General features: G+C 50.7%; 1 protein-coding gene across 1 annotated transcript; it reads right to left on the bottom strand.

The window, feature by feature from the left end:
• Positions 1–1,381: 1,381 nt before the first annotated feature.
• NRN1 (neuritin 1) lies at positions 1,382–9,896 on the bottom strand. Its single transcript, XM_075554128.1, has 3 exons — positions 9,678–9,896; positions 5,536–5,680; positions 1,382–2,540 (listed from the first exon to the last, which is right to left on the bottom strand). Exons 1-3 carry the CDS (start codon positions 9,730–9,732, stop codon positions 2,312–2,314), a joined length of 429 nt encoding a protein of 142 aa, XP_075410243.1. The 5' UTR covers positions 9,733–9,896; the 3' UTR covers positions 1,382–2,311.
• Between the last annotated feature and the right edge of the window lie 8,534 nt (positions 9,897–18,430).

The raw sequence follows: 18,430 nt of genomic DNA, 5'->3' as shown, positions 1-18,430 counted from the left end.
CTCCTTCTGCATTCCCCCTTCCGATGCATAGTTACAACTCTCTCCGACGTGTAATTCCAATTCCATGATTGAATTGGGCTGAGAATCATCTTGTTTAAACCTGGGCCGAAAATAACCATCGAAATCTAACGGCCCAAACGAAATTCTATTTCCCTAAACGAGCATTTCCTGGTAGGTGAGCTTTGGGCGCGGGCAGGGGGCAGGGCGGGGGGCGTCCCTCGGGTTTTGCTTGCGGGGCGGGCTGTGGAGGTGACGGGTGGCAGTGCCCGCCCGCAGTGGCCACAGCAGCGCTGGTGGTGGCTTTTATGAATGCTGCCGGTAGTGCCCCGGGCGCCGGGTCGCATGTGTTGCTGTAATTCAGTCCGTAGGGGGAATGCAGATTGGGCTGCAAACCCCCGGATTTGATTTATGAATTATGGAGCTAGCGATTGTTTACACATAGCATTTCGGGAGTCGCCGCACACACTCCTGGGAGGGGGCCGGCGCTGCAGGGAGGGGCCCGCCACCGGCCCAGGGGCGTGCCGCCCCGCCCCACCTCCCCTTAATCGGATTTCGATTTTATTGAACCCAGAGGTCCCAATTCCTTTCTCCCGTTTTCCCCCTCCCGCCCCCTCCCCAGCTAGCTCCAGGCCGACCTCCCCTGGACTAGACAGCCTGGGCTGCTGTTTACTCTCCAATGTTTACTTCTAGGCCATGCGGGGCCTATAAATAGGAGAGGTGGAAGCAGTTTCTCCTGCTGGATCAATAAAGCCGAGTCGCCTCGCCTTTTCAGCTGAGCTGTCTTATTAATTATGAAAGGATTCACCTGATCCTGCCTGGGAACACAGCCACTGGGCGCCTCTGCTGCAGCCCTTAATGGCGGTTCCTTACAAAACTGCCTCCAGTCACCGCAGAGGCCCTAGAAGGGACCGTGGTTAGGGCTCTGCCTGCAGGAGTGGCCTCTGCCCGCGTGGGGTGGGGGCCCGCGGCAGCCACAACCAACCAACTTCGAGTGCAAACGATTCCTGCCCAAGTTAGATTATTCAAAAGCAAGCAAATTATCTCTCGTATTCTCATTGTTAAGCAGAATTTCGTTGAAATGGCCAAGTGTCTGAGTTGCGACTTACCTACTTGAATGCAGCCGGCGATCCTATCACCTGTCACCATTTCATATTTTTTAATGGGGGTGGGCTTGCCATTTTCTAGCTTTGGGGTGAAGACGGAGTAAAGCTGAGGTCAGATTTTGGCTGTGCTTGCTCGCTTTGATCGCTTAACAAATAAAAGGCAAGGACTCAAAGGAAACCCTTTAGGCACCGGGAGAACGTGGCTGCGAAAGCAGGTTTGGGGTATGAAACAAAGGACAACCCATTTCAAACAATAACTTTTATTTTATATGTCTCTAGACTTTGTAGCAAATTTTTTTGCTGAATTTAATTTATAATAAACTTTTTAAATTACATCTCTCTTTTTAAAATCAAGGCTCTTTTATGTCAAAATCTTTTAACTATATTTTAGATTAACAGTTAACATCCCCCCCCTTGTGATCTATACCATTGGCTATTCAGGTATTACTGTATGTGTAACAGCTAAAACAAGAGAGAGGAGAGAAAATAAAGGCAGTGACCTTGGTAAGATGCATGGACAACAGCAGGTAAAGCTAACCCCTCATGAACATTAGCAGCATTCCTAGGCAGCCTTTCCCGTTCTGTCAGAGATTTCCGCCACCCTTCCTCTCTCTCCTCCTACCTTCGCCAAAACAAAGCCAACAATCTGTCTCCATTTTCTGGAGGAGAAATGTGCAGTGGAAATGATCAAAACAAGATACTGTGGCAGAAAGATGTGCGCGTGAATTATTCACCACATGCTTCCCACGTGGAGATCTCTCTTGAATTCATTGCCCAGTGGCCTTCTCCTCTCCTCTTTCCTATTAGAAGGAGCTCATCATTTCCCATGTATTAACACGATTAATATATTAGGTGGCCCAGGGCCGTTCCTGAGATTCTTTTGCCAAAAAATAAATAACTTAATTAAACATTTTAAAATGGAGGTGGGTTTGCCGTTTTCTTATTTTTGTGTGAAGACGGACTAAAGCTGAGGTCGGATTTTGGCTGTGCTTGCTTCCTTTGCTCACCGATTGGTAACGTTTGGCAAATAAAACACAAGGAATCAAAGGAAACCGAAACAGAGAACCAGGATTTCCCACAATCCTACATGAGTGTTTTCAGCATCACAGAGAATCACAACGTCCCCAAAGAACGAATGGATCTTCCTCTTGATTTCCAGGAGCATGGAGTGAGTGTGGGTGGGCGCGCGGGGGGGAGCTGGCCCCCGCTCAGAAGGAAAGCCAGGTCACTAAAGCTGCCGAGAGAGACGCCAGGAGCACGCAGAGCGCCGGGAGCAGGGACCCCGCGGCCCCGTTGCTGCCGCCGCAGAGTTCGAATAAGCTGCCCTGGATGTTGAGGTTTTTGGATTCTTTTCTCAGTTTATCCCACATATCTTTGGCCCCTTCCTGGCAATCCGTAAGGGCCGTGACCGTGCAGCTGTGGAAATCCTCCCAGTATCTGAGGAACAAAGCAGAACAGGACAGGCAGGTTCACTTTGGGTACCAGGAGGACCTCGGGCCTGCGCCCCTGCGCCTCCGCCGGCGGCCGGGCTGTTCCAGCCTGGAGCCGCCGCCCCCTCCGCCCGCCACCTGCGCCCGCCGCACCCCCACACCCCCACCCACCCAGGTGCCTAGGCAACTGGCGCATCCCCCGGGTCTCAGACCGTAGCTCCTCTTCCCGCCTGGGTGGGGAACCCAACGGCCAGGATCGGAACCGAGCCCGCTGAGCAGAGCTGGCACTTCGGGAAACGCCAGCAGATTGCGTTCCCTCCTCCGGGAAAGCTAGGAAAACAGTGCTAAGCCCGGCAAGCTGCGGCCCATTAATGCCTCTTAGCTTGCAAGCTGGGCTACACGCTCCGAGCGGGCTACCCTCCCTTCTGGGCTTCGCGCTTTCTCCTCCCCCTCACCCCTTCTGTCGCCCTCCCCTCTGCGCGGCGGGCGCCTTACACCCTCGCCTGCGCCTTCCTTCTTGCCTTCAATTTCCCCCTCACCACCTCTTCCTTTTGTTTCCCGTTTTCTTCCTTTCTCTTGTGCCCTCTTCTCCATGCCCACTCTTCTAGCTTCACTTCCTCCTCCTCCTCCTCCTCTTCAGTTGCTTCAGACCTGTCCCCACCTCCACCCCTGCCCGCCCGCCCCGCAGGCCTCCCCAAGGCCCCCAGCTCAGATTTGGTTGGAGACTCCGGCCCGCATCTCGCCAACCCTGGGACGGTGAGTGTCAGTCCCTGAGTTCTGGGCCGGCTCCGTGGTCTTTCCTGTCCTGGGGAAATCCCAGCGCAGCAGCCCCAGTGTGCGCTTGGGGGTGCGGGGGGGTGGGGGATGTCTCCTCGTCCCACCACAGTTATTTCGTGGGCTTGACTGCCTGGGACCCTCCTCTCCTGGGCCTTCGTGGTGTGGCGCCCGCCCGCCCACTGAGCGTGGGCTCTGGGTGGCGGTGGAGTGGCAGGGTGAGGTGCCCTGGCATCAAGGGTCCAAGCTCCAGCATCTTTTTCCTCTGGTACTGGGCTCCTCTCCCCAGAGCCTCCTCCACAACCTTCATCCGACCTGCCCCTTTTGGATTGTCCCCCTGTCTTCTGCAAACCCCAAATAGAGCCCAAGACTAAATATAACCGCAACCCGTGATCGATTCCTGGGGCGCTGTCTCCTTTCGGTGCTGGGTCGATCTATGTCGGGCTGGCTCTCACCTCCCCAGGCCTTGGCCACTGGTGATCACCTTCCACACCATTGGTTGTGCTCTCTCCTCTCTCCCTCTGCTTACTTGCTAGACTATAAACACTTAGAAGGCCATGGCTGCATTTGAGTTACCCTCGCTTGGACTCCTGCCCCACTGTCTGGTTAACAGGAAGAGACCTGCTTGTTCGGTTGACTTTAGCCTTCGGCATTAGGCTGGTGCAGGCATAGGGCTTCCAGATTCTCTAATTTATACTAAATTGTATGATTTAGAGATGCCAAGAGGCCAGCCAAGGCCTCTCTGGTATTTGCACCGCTTCAAAAAAGTCACCCAGATACGGGAGCTTCTGGCAGGACAGACATCCAGGAGAATGCTGCCCTGGAGATGCTTCTGCCAGGCAGTGGTGCAGTCTGGCCTGTGACCTTTGGAAGGATCCCTCATCTGTTTCCCAGGACAATCCTTCCGCTTCAAATGGTAGTGGGTTGGACATAACCGAATTGAGGAGTTGGCAGCCATTCTAAGGTTATACATTTTATTTGTCATAATACTGGGGAGGTGGGGGGGGGGGCTGCACACCTAGGATCTCTCTTTGTCCCATTCACATAATACAAACGCACAACCGCTTGGCTGCCGTTTGCTCCTGAAGGCATGTTTTCCTCCAGAGTGTTTGAGCGCATGAGCAGCAGCGGAGGCTCCTGTTTAATTATTCATAACTCAAACGTGCCCCCACCCAAATTAGGGAAAGAGGAGGGACTTTGCAGTGTTAGGATAACATTAGGGGAGGGGGGGGAGAGTCGCTCCAGTTTCTAAGGAGCAGGAGGTGCTTCCTGACTGGGTGTTCTTATATCAGAATGGAAGGTGAGGGGGTGGCATAGCCTCTTCTTATTTTTTTTAAGGTGGTGTGTCCATGTGTGAGTTACGAAGGACAAGGACATGTCTAACTGTTAGTGTTGCCTGGCGGCTGCATTACAGCTCCGCTGGTGACGCCATGGAGGGGAAGCAGCTAAGCTGTGGAACAATGCCCTTTGCCTAACCAGGAATTCCATAGCCCTCCTGCTGCCCTGGTCTGTGGAGATCATGTGAATGTGAGAAGAAAAAAAAAATTAGGGAGAGAGAAAGACAAAAGGGGTGTCTACTTTCTTCTGGCATAGTCATCTGCAACAAACTCAGCTAAGACCATAACCCAGGACCCCATATTGCTTTTCTTGGACAAAATCAGCAATGCAACAACACATTCCCTTAGCCTCTCTCCTAGAAAGGAAGAAGGTTTTTTTCTACTCAGTTGTCTATGTCTTCATTTTCTCTTTTTTCCCTCTAGGGGATGTTTAGCGGCAGCAAATGAACATACTAATGTAAATTCACTCTTGACTCAAATCTACCCAAAGCATTCCTGAAACCAGCAATTCCTCCATGTTTGATTGCCTCCAAGTAGAGGGATTTTTGCAGCGTAAAGGACTGAGAATGGTCATTATCCTTTGCCCCAGGTCCCAGCTTGCAATTCTTAGTGCTTGCCCTACTTAGGCTGCTGAGGGCCAGGACAGAGACTTGCCCAGTAAGGTTTTGAATCCTGGGGCATGGGACTGTGGGCCTGTGGTCTCATTCCCCTGAGCTCCTAATGGCAAGGCAAGGATGAGTGAAGGCAGGAAGGCAAGCAGGCAGGGAGGGAGGAGGTGCTAGTTTCTGCATTTTCCTACCTCAGCAGCGCCCCCCCCCCCCACCACACACACACACACACACACACACACACACACACACGAAACCCATTGGACCGGAGCGCTAGGCTTACGTGCACACAGTCTTGATGTTCGTCTTGTCATCCAGGCCCTGTGGGTAGTTGGCCATGCTGTCGCCCAGCTTGAGCAAACAGTCGGAAAAGCCCTTAAAGACCGCATCGCACTTGCCAGCTGCTCTCACGGCCTGCACCAGGTATGCTGCGAGGAAGAGGGGACACTGGTCAACAGGGCCAAGACCCTGCCCTGTCACCCATGGGGTCCATTAGCTTGGCCAGACCCCCATGTGGCTAGGTTCCCCAATGTGGCTGGGGCATCTGCAAGGTCCTAGATCCGGTGAGCAGGTGTTAGAGGTGACTGAGAGATGCAGCCCAAGAAAGACTGGCCTGCACCCAAGATCTTGTCTTGAGCAAATCTATATTCACTCTCACTCTCCTCTTTCTCTTTATAGATGGAAGTTGGTAACATATTTTGTGTGTGGCAAGACCTCAACCCTTTGCCTGCATCTTTTTCCATTGCCCACCCTTCTTACTGCCCTTGTCTCTTTTTTCCATCTCCTCACGGCCCTCTTCCTATTCCGGTAAATCCCTAAAGCCTCATCATTACCTATCACATTGCAACCTTCCATTTCTGAGGTGACAAAGGGGTCTTCCCCAGCAGCTTGTGGAGGTGGGGAAAGGATGGGGAAGCCAAGCCACCAGCCACCCTCCAGTCATAACTTCTGTCTCTGTGCCAAGCCTGCGCGCCAGCCCTTGGTGGGCACTCAGCAAACACTGCTGAATGGATGATGAATAAATAAAGTCCCTAGAAGCGACCAGCAGCCACGGAATTGATTCATTAAAAAACCAATAGTCTCTGGTGGCATCCTCCTGTATTCCTAGTAAAGTCAGGGGGATCCACCCCCCCACCCCCACTGGAAAGTGAGAGGCACCAGCAGCCTGTGCCTGGGCAGAGGAGACTGGTCAGTGGCTAGAGACTGATAGTTCTGCAAGGTGGACCCCAGGTCTCCTCTCTGGAGGAAAATCCATGAGCCTCCGGACCACTGCCCCTCTGCCTATATGTGTGTTTCAGCTCCCCAGTAGTCCTAAAAACGCTGAAAAAACATACACCTCTCCCAAATAGTCCTTAGGTGAGACCTTTTTCCTCTAGGCCTGGGTCCTGAGCAAGGGCCTCTGGGGGGGGGGCTATTCTGGGATGGGGGCCTCTAATGGAAGCGCACTGATGAGAGGGGCTGTGGAAGCAGGAGGTGGCTACCCAGACCACCTGGAATCCTCATTCCCTGCTTAATTCGGCCAAGCTCTGCGGCAGGTTTGTGCTGGCCTTTTCTCCCCATTGGAAACAACTGAACCAGCACACAGGCTGGATTTAGAAGAACAGGGACCCTGAGAGTGAAGGTCAGATTGGTTGGTGGTGGGGAGAAGACAGGGGCCAATTTTCCTTTACCACCTGCACCTGAGGTGACTGTGTCTCAATAGCTTAAGAACTCCAAACCCTCCGTACCCTATGCTCCTGTGGTCCCTTGTCCTGGAGCTTCTGGCCAAACCTAGACAAACAAGCAGGAAGGTGACCATGGAAGGTAACTACAGTGTCCTGGGAGCACTGCAGGAAGAGCTAGGAAGGCCTTTGATTTGCAAATCCGGAAGGGAGGTGCAGGGGAAGGGACCCTGGTTAACTTCGTCCAGGGCTCTGGCAAACTGTCACCAATTGCTGGGTCTGAAATACCCCGACACTGCAGTGTCCTAGCGCACTGTAACTACTATTCAAAGAGGAATCTCGTGAATGCACAAAGCACTGTTCTCCTAGAAATCTTACAAATCGTCCTCTCGTAAATACAACGAAATGGAATGCAGTCCTCCCGCCCAAGTCTCACCCTTACCCCCACCCCTACAGAAACTCGGTGGTGGTGAATGAGCTGCCCCTAAAGATGCTTAGGCAATTTTTAAAAGGGAAGTTAGGCTCCGAGGGCGGGCGGGCGGAGGTGCACCTATCCGTACGGATCCGTTAACAAGGATGAAGACGACGCTCTGCATGGCGCGTGTGTGTGAGTGTGTGAGGGTGTAAAAGAAGTGGTGACAGTGCCTGACTATGACTCCTTGGGCTCCAGATTGTTGGGGGAGGCTGGGAGCTCACTCACCGCGCCCACCAGGGAAGCTTTTGGAGGCTCATGCTTCCCAGCAGGTCACAGCCACAAGCCACCCAGTCCTTCGGAAACCTAGTGTTGGGGACAGCCTCTGCAGGCAGGTGACCCAGGCTCCAGTCCTGTCTTCTGGGGCTGGTGCAGTTTCTATCCACTCCTTCACTCCTTTGACCTCTCATTCATTCCCAACTTCCTCCCGCTGAGTCTTCACTGGGGTTCCCCACTCTATGTCTCCACCCCATTTCCAACCCCATTTTTCCGGCCAAATGTCAATGATTTCGGATTGCTCGCTCCCAGGCATGAAGTAATAAAGACCAAGACTCTGCTGAGAGAAAGGGCGGATATTTGGGAACAAGTATGCCCTCCCTCAATCCGACAGCCAATATTTGGTCATTTCTTCACCGAGACTAAAGTGTCCCAAGCGCTTCCGCACAGCCGCTATGTCCCTCCGTGAGATTATTTCCCATCAGGACTGAAAACAGTGAGCTGATAGTAAATCCCTCTTCCCCGTTTGGGTACAGGAAACAGAACCCCAAACCTTCTCCAATTAAAATCTGCATCTCAAGTACAACTGCTGACTCCCACTCCCACTCGGTGAAGTCCATAGGCTAATAGTATTGTATAATAGTTCTTATTTATATCATTTAGGGATTTGCTGCCCATTAGAGATGTCCTGTATTTATTGAAACTCTGCACCAACGTCCAAGATTCATTCAAAACAACCAGGTTCAAAGCATGGATTATTTCTTAGAATTAAAGGAAAACACCAACATCCTGCATCCATCCCTGTTCAACTCCCTATAATGTTTGTGCAAAATAATATTAAATTGTTTTACTTCTCCAAAGCGACTGACAGCCCAACACAAAATCTTGTCAAAGGCATTACAAACTTGACTGCCAAGAATTCATTGAAATAACTAGATCACTCCAAACCTTGCCTCCTTCACGTTTGTGGGGAAGAAAAAAAATATTCTGAATTCCTTCTCTTCCTCATACCAGTTCCTTAAAGGCATCTCCAGCCCCTCATACTGCAAGGATTTGTCTGCAGAGACTGCTACAGCCCATTCCCTGGGTCTCCCAAACCGGGGAAGCGCGTCTATTTTTTTCTTTTGTCCATTCTATTAATAACCTCCTTCGCTTTCACCTCAGACCATGTTAATTAACACTTGGAAAGCACCAGAACACGTTTTCTAGAGCCTTCCCTCGCCACTAACATTGCCTTCCTTCGGGCTGGCAAAAAAAAACGAGAACTTTCAAAAGCCCCTCGGTGGTGTGACTATTTCTCCATATCAAGCACGAAATAAGGACACACGGACTCTGTCTGTAACCAACTCCCAGCAAAAGGAAAATAAACATCTGACATAACACTGCAAATACTTGAACGCTGATGTATACAATGCAGACTGCCTGGGTCTGAAGTACTAACAGACACATGTGTCTGGAAAATTATCTCCATGTATATTTGGCTACGATTCGTTCTCCTCAATGGTAAGTGTTTTGATTCTGTGGTTTGGGTGCCCCATCTTTCCCCGATTTGAACCCCCCCCCCGCCCCCACCCGCTGCCAGGCTGGTCTGAGGTGCCCAGTGCAAAGGCTGCAGCTAGAGATGGGGGAGGGGGGCGCCGGGAGAATGACAAAGTTCTAAATGCTGCAGTTGGAGCTCCTCGGAATATCTTTGCTTTTTGTACATAAACTTTCCAGCCCCGGACCGCATTGCAAGGTGCAGCCACCTCTGCACCCTTCAAAAGCAAACCGTGCAGTATCACCAGGGCCCGTGCATTGCCCAAGAGAACACCCGAGAGGCAAGCAAAACATGGAGGGGCGCTTTAGGGAAAAAAGGGGAAAGCCCTGGCAAAAACGACTGACAGCACACACAAAAGCAACCACCTTTAGGAAACCCAAACCCTGCCCCGCGCGGCGAGTCCTTAGACGTGGATGCCGCCCCCCTGCCCCACCGCCCACCTCTGGGGCTTCTCCGGTCCCCCCAACCCGTCTCCGGAGGACGAGGCCCGGCCGCTGCCTCCTGCAGCCCGCCTGGAGCTCCGAGTCGGGGCTACTCACCGATTTGCACCGCGAGGATCAGTGAAAAACATCTGCCGTTCAACTTAAGTCCCATCCTACGATTAGTCAAACCATTTGCGACCGCAGACCTTTAAAGAGTTGGTTTGGAGAACGCGGGGGAAAGCTGCAAAATAGGCATTGCCAACAAGTTCCGCGAGTGATGGAGACTTTATGCCCCAGGAAGACTGAGGGAGGAGAGAGGGAGAGAGAGAAAGAGAGAGGGAGGGAGGGAGGGAGGGAGGAGAGAGAGAGAGAGAGAGAGAGAGAGAGAGAGAGAGAGAGAGAGAGAGAGAGAGAGAGAGAGAGAGAGAGAGAGAAGAGAGGAGGAGGGGGGGAGATGGGGGGGCAGGGGAGGGAGCTGGGAATGGTTCGCTCCATTAGAAGGGGCGGAGGAAGCCCTGCCGCACGCCCACGAGCAGGCCTGACGTGGGGGATGACACAGAGGGATTGGGGATTTTTTTAATTTAGACACCTTTGATAGAAAACCGCCATTTATAGTCATCAGAAGCTAGGATTAATCAGATATCCCCAATTAATGTGCGATCCCAACGAAATCTCGCCTCCGGAGGGTGACTGCTTTCCTGTCTTCTCAGCCCCCCCACCCTCCGGGCCGTTCCCGGGTCCCCCCAACTCCGTCTCTTCGAGAGCCGGCCGGGGGCTCCCCGGGCTCCCCTCGCCCGGTCGCCGGGCGGGCGGAACGCCGCTGCAGCGAGCCGGGAAAGCGCCGCGTCCGCTCGGCTCCGGCGAAATCCCCGGCGGCGGGTGGGAGCGCCGGGTCTCCGTGCCGCCTGCCCGCGGCCCGCCGGAGCCCCGCCCGCCCGAACAAGCCCGCCCGCCCGCCTGCAGTGCCCCAGGAGGGGCGGGCGAGGGGGCGGCCAGCGCTGGGACTCTAACTCCTCGCCGCCTCCCGCCCCAGGGGGTTGTTTGTTTGTTTGTTCCTTGGGAGGGGTGGGGGAGTGGAGAGGGGCAAGGTAAGGGACAGCACTAGAACCTCTACAAAGCAGATGGGCCATTCTTGGGATTGACTAGCATTCAAAGCTTTAGGAAATTTCCAAGGCAAGCACTTGTGATCCAGGTGCTGGTTCCAAAGTGCTTGTAGGGGTTATTTGTCGGGCTGCCACTCCACGCCACGCCACACCACACCACGCCACTCCACACCACACCACACCACTCCACTCCATTCCACACCACACCACTCCACTCCACTCCACTCCACACCACACCACACCACTCCACTCCATTCCACACCACACCACTCCACTCCACTCCACTCCACACCACACCACTCCACTCCACACCACACCACACCACTCCACTCCACTCCACACCACGCCACGCCACTCCACACCACACCACTCCACTCCACTCCACACCACACCACTCCACTCCATTCCACACCACACCACTCCACTCCACTCCACACCACACCACTCCACTCCACACCACACCACGCCACTCCACACCACACCACTCCACTCCACTCCACACCACTCCAATCCACTCCAGTCCACACCACTCCACACCACTCCACTCCACTCCACACCACACCACTCCACTCCACTCCACACTACGCCACGCCACTCCACATCACTCCACTCCACTCCACTCCACACCACTCCACTCCACTCCAGTCCACACCACTCCACTCCACTCCAGTCCACACCACGCCACTCCACACCACTCCACTCCAGTCCACACCACTCCACACCACTCCACTCCACTCCACACCACTCCAGTCCACTCCACTCCAGTCCACACCACTCCACACCACTCCACTCCACTCCACACCACACCACTCCACTCCACTCCACTCCAGTCCACACCACTCCACTCCACTCCACTCCAGTCCACACCACTCCACTCCACTCCACTCCAGTCCACACCACTCCACACCACTCCACTCCACTCCACTCCACACCACACCACTCCACTCCACTCCACACTACGCCACACCACTCCACATCACTCCACTCCACTCCACACCACACCACTCCACTCCTCTCCACTCCAGTCCACACCACTCCACACCACTCCACTCCAGTCCACACTACGCCACACCACTCCACTCCACTCCACACCACTCCACTCCACTCCAGTCCACTCCACTCCACACCACTCCACTCCACTCCACTCAACTCCAGTCCACTCCACTCCACTCCACACCACTCCACTCCACTCCACTCCACACCACTCCACTCCACTCTACTCCAGTCCACTCCACTCCACACCACTCTACTCCACTCCAGTCCACTCCACTCCACTCCACTCCAGTCCACCCCACTCCACTCCACACCACTCCACTCCAGTCCACTCCACTCCACACCACTCCACTCCACTCTACTCCAGTCCACTCCACACCACTCCACTCCACTCCAGTCCAGTCCACACCACGCCACTCCACACCACACCACTCCACTTCACTCCACACCACTCCACTCTACTCCACTCCACACCACTCCACTCCACTCCACACCACTCCACACCACTCCACTCCAGTCCACACCATGCCACTCCACACCACTCCACACCATTCCACTCCACACCACGCCATGCCACGTAACGCCACTCCACACCACTCCACTCTACTCCACTCCACACCACTCCACTCCACTCCACACCACTCCACTCCACTCCACACCACTCCACACCACTCCACTCCAGTCCACACCATGCCACTCCACACCACTCCACACCACTCCACTCCAGTCCACACCATGCCACTCCACACCACTCCACTCCACACCACGCCACGCCACGTAACGCCACTCCACTCCACACCACTCCACTCCACACCACACCACACCAGTTCACACCACTCCACTCCACAACACTCCACTCCATACCACAACACTCCACATCACACCACTCCACAGCACACCACACCACTCCACTCCAATACCACTCCACTCCACACCAATCCACACCACTCCACTGCACACCAATCCACACCACTCCACTGCACACCAATCCACACCACTCCACGCCACGCCACTCCACAACACACCACACCACACACGTCCATCGCATCCGCACACGCACTCGGAAGCAGACACCTGCGTGGTCTTTCGATGGCCAGGCACAGACCCCAGCAGAAGCAGTGGGCTTCGCTCTGCAGGGACGCATTTCTGCAGCTGTGTTTTGTTCTTGGCTGCAAGGTGATATCGATGACAGTTCACGAATGATAAACAGGGTATCTCTTTGCTAAAAGTCGCTAGATGTTAGTTTTGCTCCCTTTTATTCTGCAACAACAACACACCCAAACCCGACCTTCTCTTATTGAGGGTTAAGGGCAGAGTGAGCCAACTTTATTTCTTAAGCCTGCAAGGGGGTGGGGGAGTCAACGACCAACCCCCTTCAAAGGAAAGCTTTCCAGAAATAACTCCCGAGGCCACGGGGATATTCCGGAGGCTGTAGGAAGAGATGGCAAAGCAAAGGCATTTGTCCATGCAGCTGGCCACCGCAGCCCAGCAGACAAAGCAGGGCTCAGCCTTTCGTGGTTGTACAGGAGAGGGAAAGTCCGAAAAGGGGGGGTACCATGTGTATGTGGGCTAGGCCCCCATGAGGATGCGAGGTCCTGGGAGACGCAGGCATCCTGATTGCAGCATTTTGTAACGTGGGTGCGGGGACCTCTGCTGGAACCCAGAGGGGGCGGCCCCAGGGGCTGGGGCGGAGCCACATAAGGCCTCCATGACGTCATACAGCGGACTGGATAGCTGCGGGGTTCATTTTCCAGATTCCGAAGGTTCACTGCCAGCTGCAGTGTTTCCATTCCACTAGGCGCCCGGGCTCCCAGAAGAGCCAGAACGGTGGGCGGCAGGGGTCGGGGAGGTTGATGGCCTGGAGGGACGCCCCCCCAGATGCGACCCCCTAGAAGCCCTCCTCCTCTGTGGGGCGAGTGCCCTGCCCTCCCCGCACCAGGTCCCAGGGGTCTCTCTTGGGTTCCCTCAGCTGGTCCTTCTGCTGAGATGGCTCCACTCTCTGGGCCCTCCCACCCACCCCGGATTTCTCTAGACGGTGTTTCCAAGGATGCCCTGGGCTTCCCTCACCCCATCACTAGGGCAGTCTTTTGGAAACTGGGGAGTTGAGGGAGGCGGAAGAAGGCGTGGCAGGCTGAACCAGGCCAAGTGAAGCCCCTTGCACAGCCGGCTGTCGCATGCCACCCTGGTTGCAACCCGCGTGTCCCTGTCCGTGGCAGGAGGCTTTGCTCTCCAGAGGTGGAGCTTAGCGCAGCCTGGGCACAGCCCCACACCAGCGGCCTGGCCTCCCCCCTGGGCTGCCTTGTGCCCACCCGCCCCTCGCTGGTGCTGGTCTTAAGGCATCTCCAGGTGATCAGGTAGTTCTCAGTGGGAGTAGTTGATTGAGAGCAGAAACTAGTGGTTTTGATTCTCTTTTAGATCTTGTTTTTTGCAAACTACAGGACACACTACAGGGCTGCAGGCGCAGGAGGCGGGGCGGGGGAGGGCGGGTGTAGTTCCTAATTTAATTCCTTAATTAAAAGGTTACGGGCTATGATTGCCAGCACATGCTATTTGAGAGCACTGGGGGGAAATGCGTGCTGTTCACAGTGGCATTAGTGAACTTGTAAAATATTAATTTTTATTTGATTACTTTGGACAGTCTCATCCTGTATAGTGTTTGAAGGAGCGCTGGTGATGTAGTGGATTACGTGTTGAGCTGCTGATCGAAAGGTCCCCGGTTTGAAACCACTAGCCACTCTCTGGAAGACAGGCTAGACTTTGTACTTCCTTAAAGAGTTAGTCTACCCCCCCCCCTGCAAGGTCCCTAGGCATCTATATCATTGGATGTTGGTGACCATATAGTATCTGAGGTAGAAGGTACAGTGGGGAAAGAGAGTGAATTGAGAGGAGAAACTTAGATCCTAAGAACAAAGTTGGCCTACAATTTTTCATAATCACATAAACGAAGCAGGAGGCACACCGAAGGTTGTTTTGCCATTTTCTAACCTAGAATCCTGTGGATGGAATTGGGAGTTCAGAGGAGCTGCTGAAGAATGGGAAAGGTCATGCCATCACATCTCTCCAATTCATGCAAAGCATATATTTGGATAAACAATTTCATTTAAAGTTAAAAAAAAACGTACTTTACAATGGTTAAAAAAAGCCCACTGGGTCAGCATGTGAGTACGGAGCGGAATGATAATCAGATCTTCTTTAAAAAGGTACAAAAAGTGTAAGAACCTCCAATAAAATGATTTATTAATTTAAAAAAGTACAAATATACAAATCTATTTATCTCCAAAAATACCAGAAAGAAACCATGTCTAATTTTAAGCTGCATGGGAGCCAATGTTTTTTTCTCAGTTGATGGGTTGCCCACACCACAATCTCAGTAGCAGTATCTGTCTACCTGAATGCCAGGTGAATGCCAGGTATGTTCCAGTTGTAACAGTGCTCTTGTATTAACCATTGGGCAGAGTGTTAAACCAATCAATTCCCTACCACACTCTACCAATCCATCACAAATGGACATTCCAGAAGCTGCCATCTCAGAAAACATGCCTCTGAAATGATTTTGCAAGAGTAATTGACAGGGCTGGTAGAAGACTCCATCTCCGTCTTCCAGGCTTTTATTAACATAGATTGGCCTAGCAATACGTCCCCCTAACAAATTGAGTGTGCCTTTTTATTACACAGCCACCTAAGACCTTTAAGTAAATATGAATATAAATGTTATTCCAGATGGAATAACATCAGATTTAAACCATCCCATTGACTAGAACAGGTGATATTTGGGTGTGGATAAGTTGGTGGAAATCCCAGTAAAAGTTCCCTTTGCGAGGCCTGGGGTCTCTCCTTGCATCTCTTACTTGGTAAAGCCTTTTTCAATCTTTAGTCACGAGATTGTTCCCCAAATCTGTTGATGCTTCTGGGTTTTTAAATTTTTTAAAAAACATTTTATTAGGGACTCATACAACTGCTATCACAATCCTTACATACATCAATTGTATAAAGCATATCTGTACATACGTAACTGACTGAAAAAACTTAATTTCAATGAAGAAAGTTGAATCCTGGGAGCAAACACTATGTTTGAGATGCTTCTGTGTGATTCGCTTTCTTCTTTAAAATACACATTTTTTCAAATAAACATTTTAATCATGAAATATACATACAGGCTAATAAACCATGTATGCATAGTTTCCTTTATTTATGTGATACGATTTAATCTTTCATAATATCTCATATATGTGATTCCTAAGAACACTGGGACAAGCTGAGGACAATGACAACTAAATGATACCGGCAAATAGCTATACAATCTATGAATTCATTGATAGAATCCTAAATCAGAAAGGAAAGAGAAATTCCTGGAAGAGTCTGCAAAACCTAGACGACATCTGCAAATGAGACATTAGTTTTGTGCCAATGTTGATTTCTCTACTGAAAAACTATCGGGTATATGCTGGTTATCAAGGAGGGTATCCCTGTATGGTGAAGAAATATACTGGACGGATGAAGGGTAATGAGACATCCTATGTTGTTGTCCCTCAAAGGAGTAGTGACAGTGGGACAGAAAGATAACGTAACACACACAACAAAACATGAAGACTTGGAATCACTGCATGCATTTTTGTTCTGTTCTGATAATTTTTCTGTAAACTTGGCGTTATTCAAAATAAATTATCTCTTAAAAAATCCCCTCCAGATGGATGAAAACCCTGAATAGCTACAACAAAGCTTTCAATTATTAAGTGAAAGATGAATATTTCTAAATGTTATTGTTGTTTTGGTTGTATATTCTTGAGTTGATCCTGACATAACTACCCTGTCGTACAGAGTTTTCACAGAGGCCGATAGTCATATTTTTCTACTGCAGAGTGGATGGTGAGTTCAAGTCCTTAACCAATGCACTACTAGGGAGGGCTCTTCTGAATATTAAATATGCAAAAAGTATGTGAACTGGAAAAAGGGTGATAACTTCAGCCATAATACAATGAAAAACTTATGTTCATAAAATTGTTCCTTAAGAACATGAAAGAACAGATTATATAGTTCTGAAAAAATTCAGCATTAGTCTAATAACCCTTACAACCCCCTTTTAAAGGTACACACGTCCAAAATAAAAACAAGGAAAAGACATGAAGAACCAGTTCACAGAGGAAGCATATATGATTTATTCTAGAAAGGCAAGTGAAAGTGACTTAACAGTAAGAAACTCAGTAGCTTTCATGTCTTTGCTTTAAAAAGTTATAGTTAAGTATATGTTTAAAACAAATCTATATTATCAACACTTTTGTATACACAATTCAGTGACATTAATTTTACCCAACCTATTGGGAAACAATTATCACTATCGATTTGAAATTTTTTCCATGCCCTTTTACCCAAGCTCAGTGCCACTTAAGCAATGACAGAAGCACTAGGAGCCATTGGAACCTCTTTGACATACATTTGTCTATTCCAGATATTTCTTATAAGTAGAATCATGCAATATCACTTCATATCTGAAGTCCCAGTTCGCAGTAAGGTTCTTTCCTATTGTGGCATGTCCCAGAACTCATTTCTCTTTATGACTGAGTAATACTCTATTCTATGTATGTACTGTTTTGTTTCTCCATTCACCTGTCGAGAGACAGTTAGCTGGAACACAGGTGTACATATGTCTTTGTATTCCTGCTTTCAAGTCTCAGGTACCTACCTAGCGGTGGAGTTGCCGGATCATTTGATAATTCTATGTATAACTTTCAGAGGAACCACCGAACAGCAGTTGCACCATTTTACAATCTCAAGAGCAATGGACAAGCATTTCAGTTGCTCAGCATTTCCATTTCTCGACATCATTGCTGGGTTGAAAGGTTACAGGTCTCCCCCTGGTCCACGTGATGTCTCTTCATAGTCACACTTGGACATGTGGTCTTAGGGAGATGAACCCAGAGCTTAAGCTGGGCATTTCACTGCCTCATTAGGAGCAATGTAGACTACGTGTCATGTTGGTATTGACTAGCTTTCTGTTCTATCAATTCACTATATTCCTCTTTATAACTGCTTAGTATTTATGGGAAAAATTCAGGATATGAAACTTTTGCTGGAGATGCAATTTACAAGGATTTTCCTTCCAGTTGGTGACTATTAAAGGGCCTTTTACAGAGTTTTAAATATTGATCAAATAGAATTTGTCCACTGTATATGTTTTTGTATGGATCATGCTTTTGACAATCACATATAAAAACACTTTACCAAACATACATCAAAAAGAATTTCTATTTTCTCTTCTAAAAATTTCATATTGACATTTTAAAAAATCCAACAGCCATTTAAAGGTATAAGGCATCATGCAAAAAAAAGATATGTGTGTGTATGTATGTGTATATATGTGTATATGTATGCATGTATGTATATATATGTATATATATATCATATTAAATGAAGGGGGAAATGCAGAGTGGAGACCCAAGGCCCAAGTGTCGACCAATGGAGATCCCCTCATAGAGGGGTTTAGGAGAGGAGATGGGTTAATTAGGGTGTGAGGTAGTATCGATGAAGAACACAGCTTTCCCCCGGATCCTGGATGCTTCCTCCCCCCAACTACCATGATCCGAATTCTACCTTGCAGGGCTGGATAGGACAGAGGCTGTACACTGGTGCATATGAGGGTTGGAGGTACAGGGAATCCAGGGTGGATGATACCTTCAGGACCAAGGGTGTGAGGGACGATGCTGGGAGAGTGGAGGGTGAGTGGGTTGGAAACAGGGAACTGATTACAAGGATCCACATGTGACCTCTTCCCTGGGA

Source organism: Tenrec ecaudatus, chromosome 7 (genome assembly GCF_050624435.1).
Source record: "Tenrec ecaudatus isolate mTenEca1 chromosome 7, mTenEca1.hap1, whole genome shotgun sequence".
NCBI classification, from domain to species: domain Eukaryota; kingdom Metazoa; phylum Chordata; class Mammalia; order Afrosoricida; family Tenrecidae; genus Tenrec; species Tenrec ecaudatus.
This window is presented reverse-complemented; position numbering and strand designations above follow the sequence as displayed.

Bases quoted from the DNA above. Each gene is read 5' to 3' on its own strand.
- NRN1 (XM_075554128.1), bottom strand. From the start codon at position 9,732: ATGGGACTTAAGTTGAACGGCAGATGTTTTTCACTGATCCTCGCGGTG. The intron at 5,681-9,677 runs GTGAGTAGCCCC...TCTTCCTCGCAG, and splicing joins GATCCTCGCGGTGCAAATCG to CATACCTGGTGCAGGCCGTG. The intron at 2,541-5,535 runs GTAAGCCTAGCG...TTTGTTCCTCAG, and splicing joins AACATCAAGACTGTGTGCAC to ATACTGGGAGGATTTCCACA.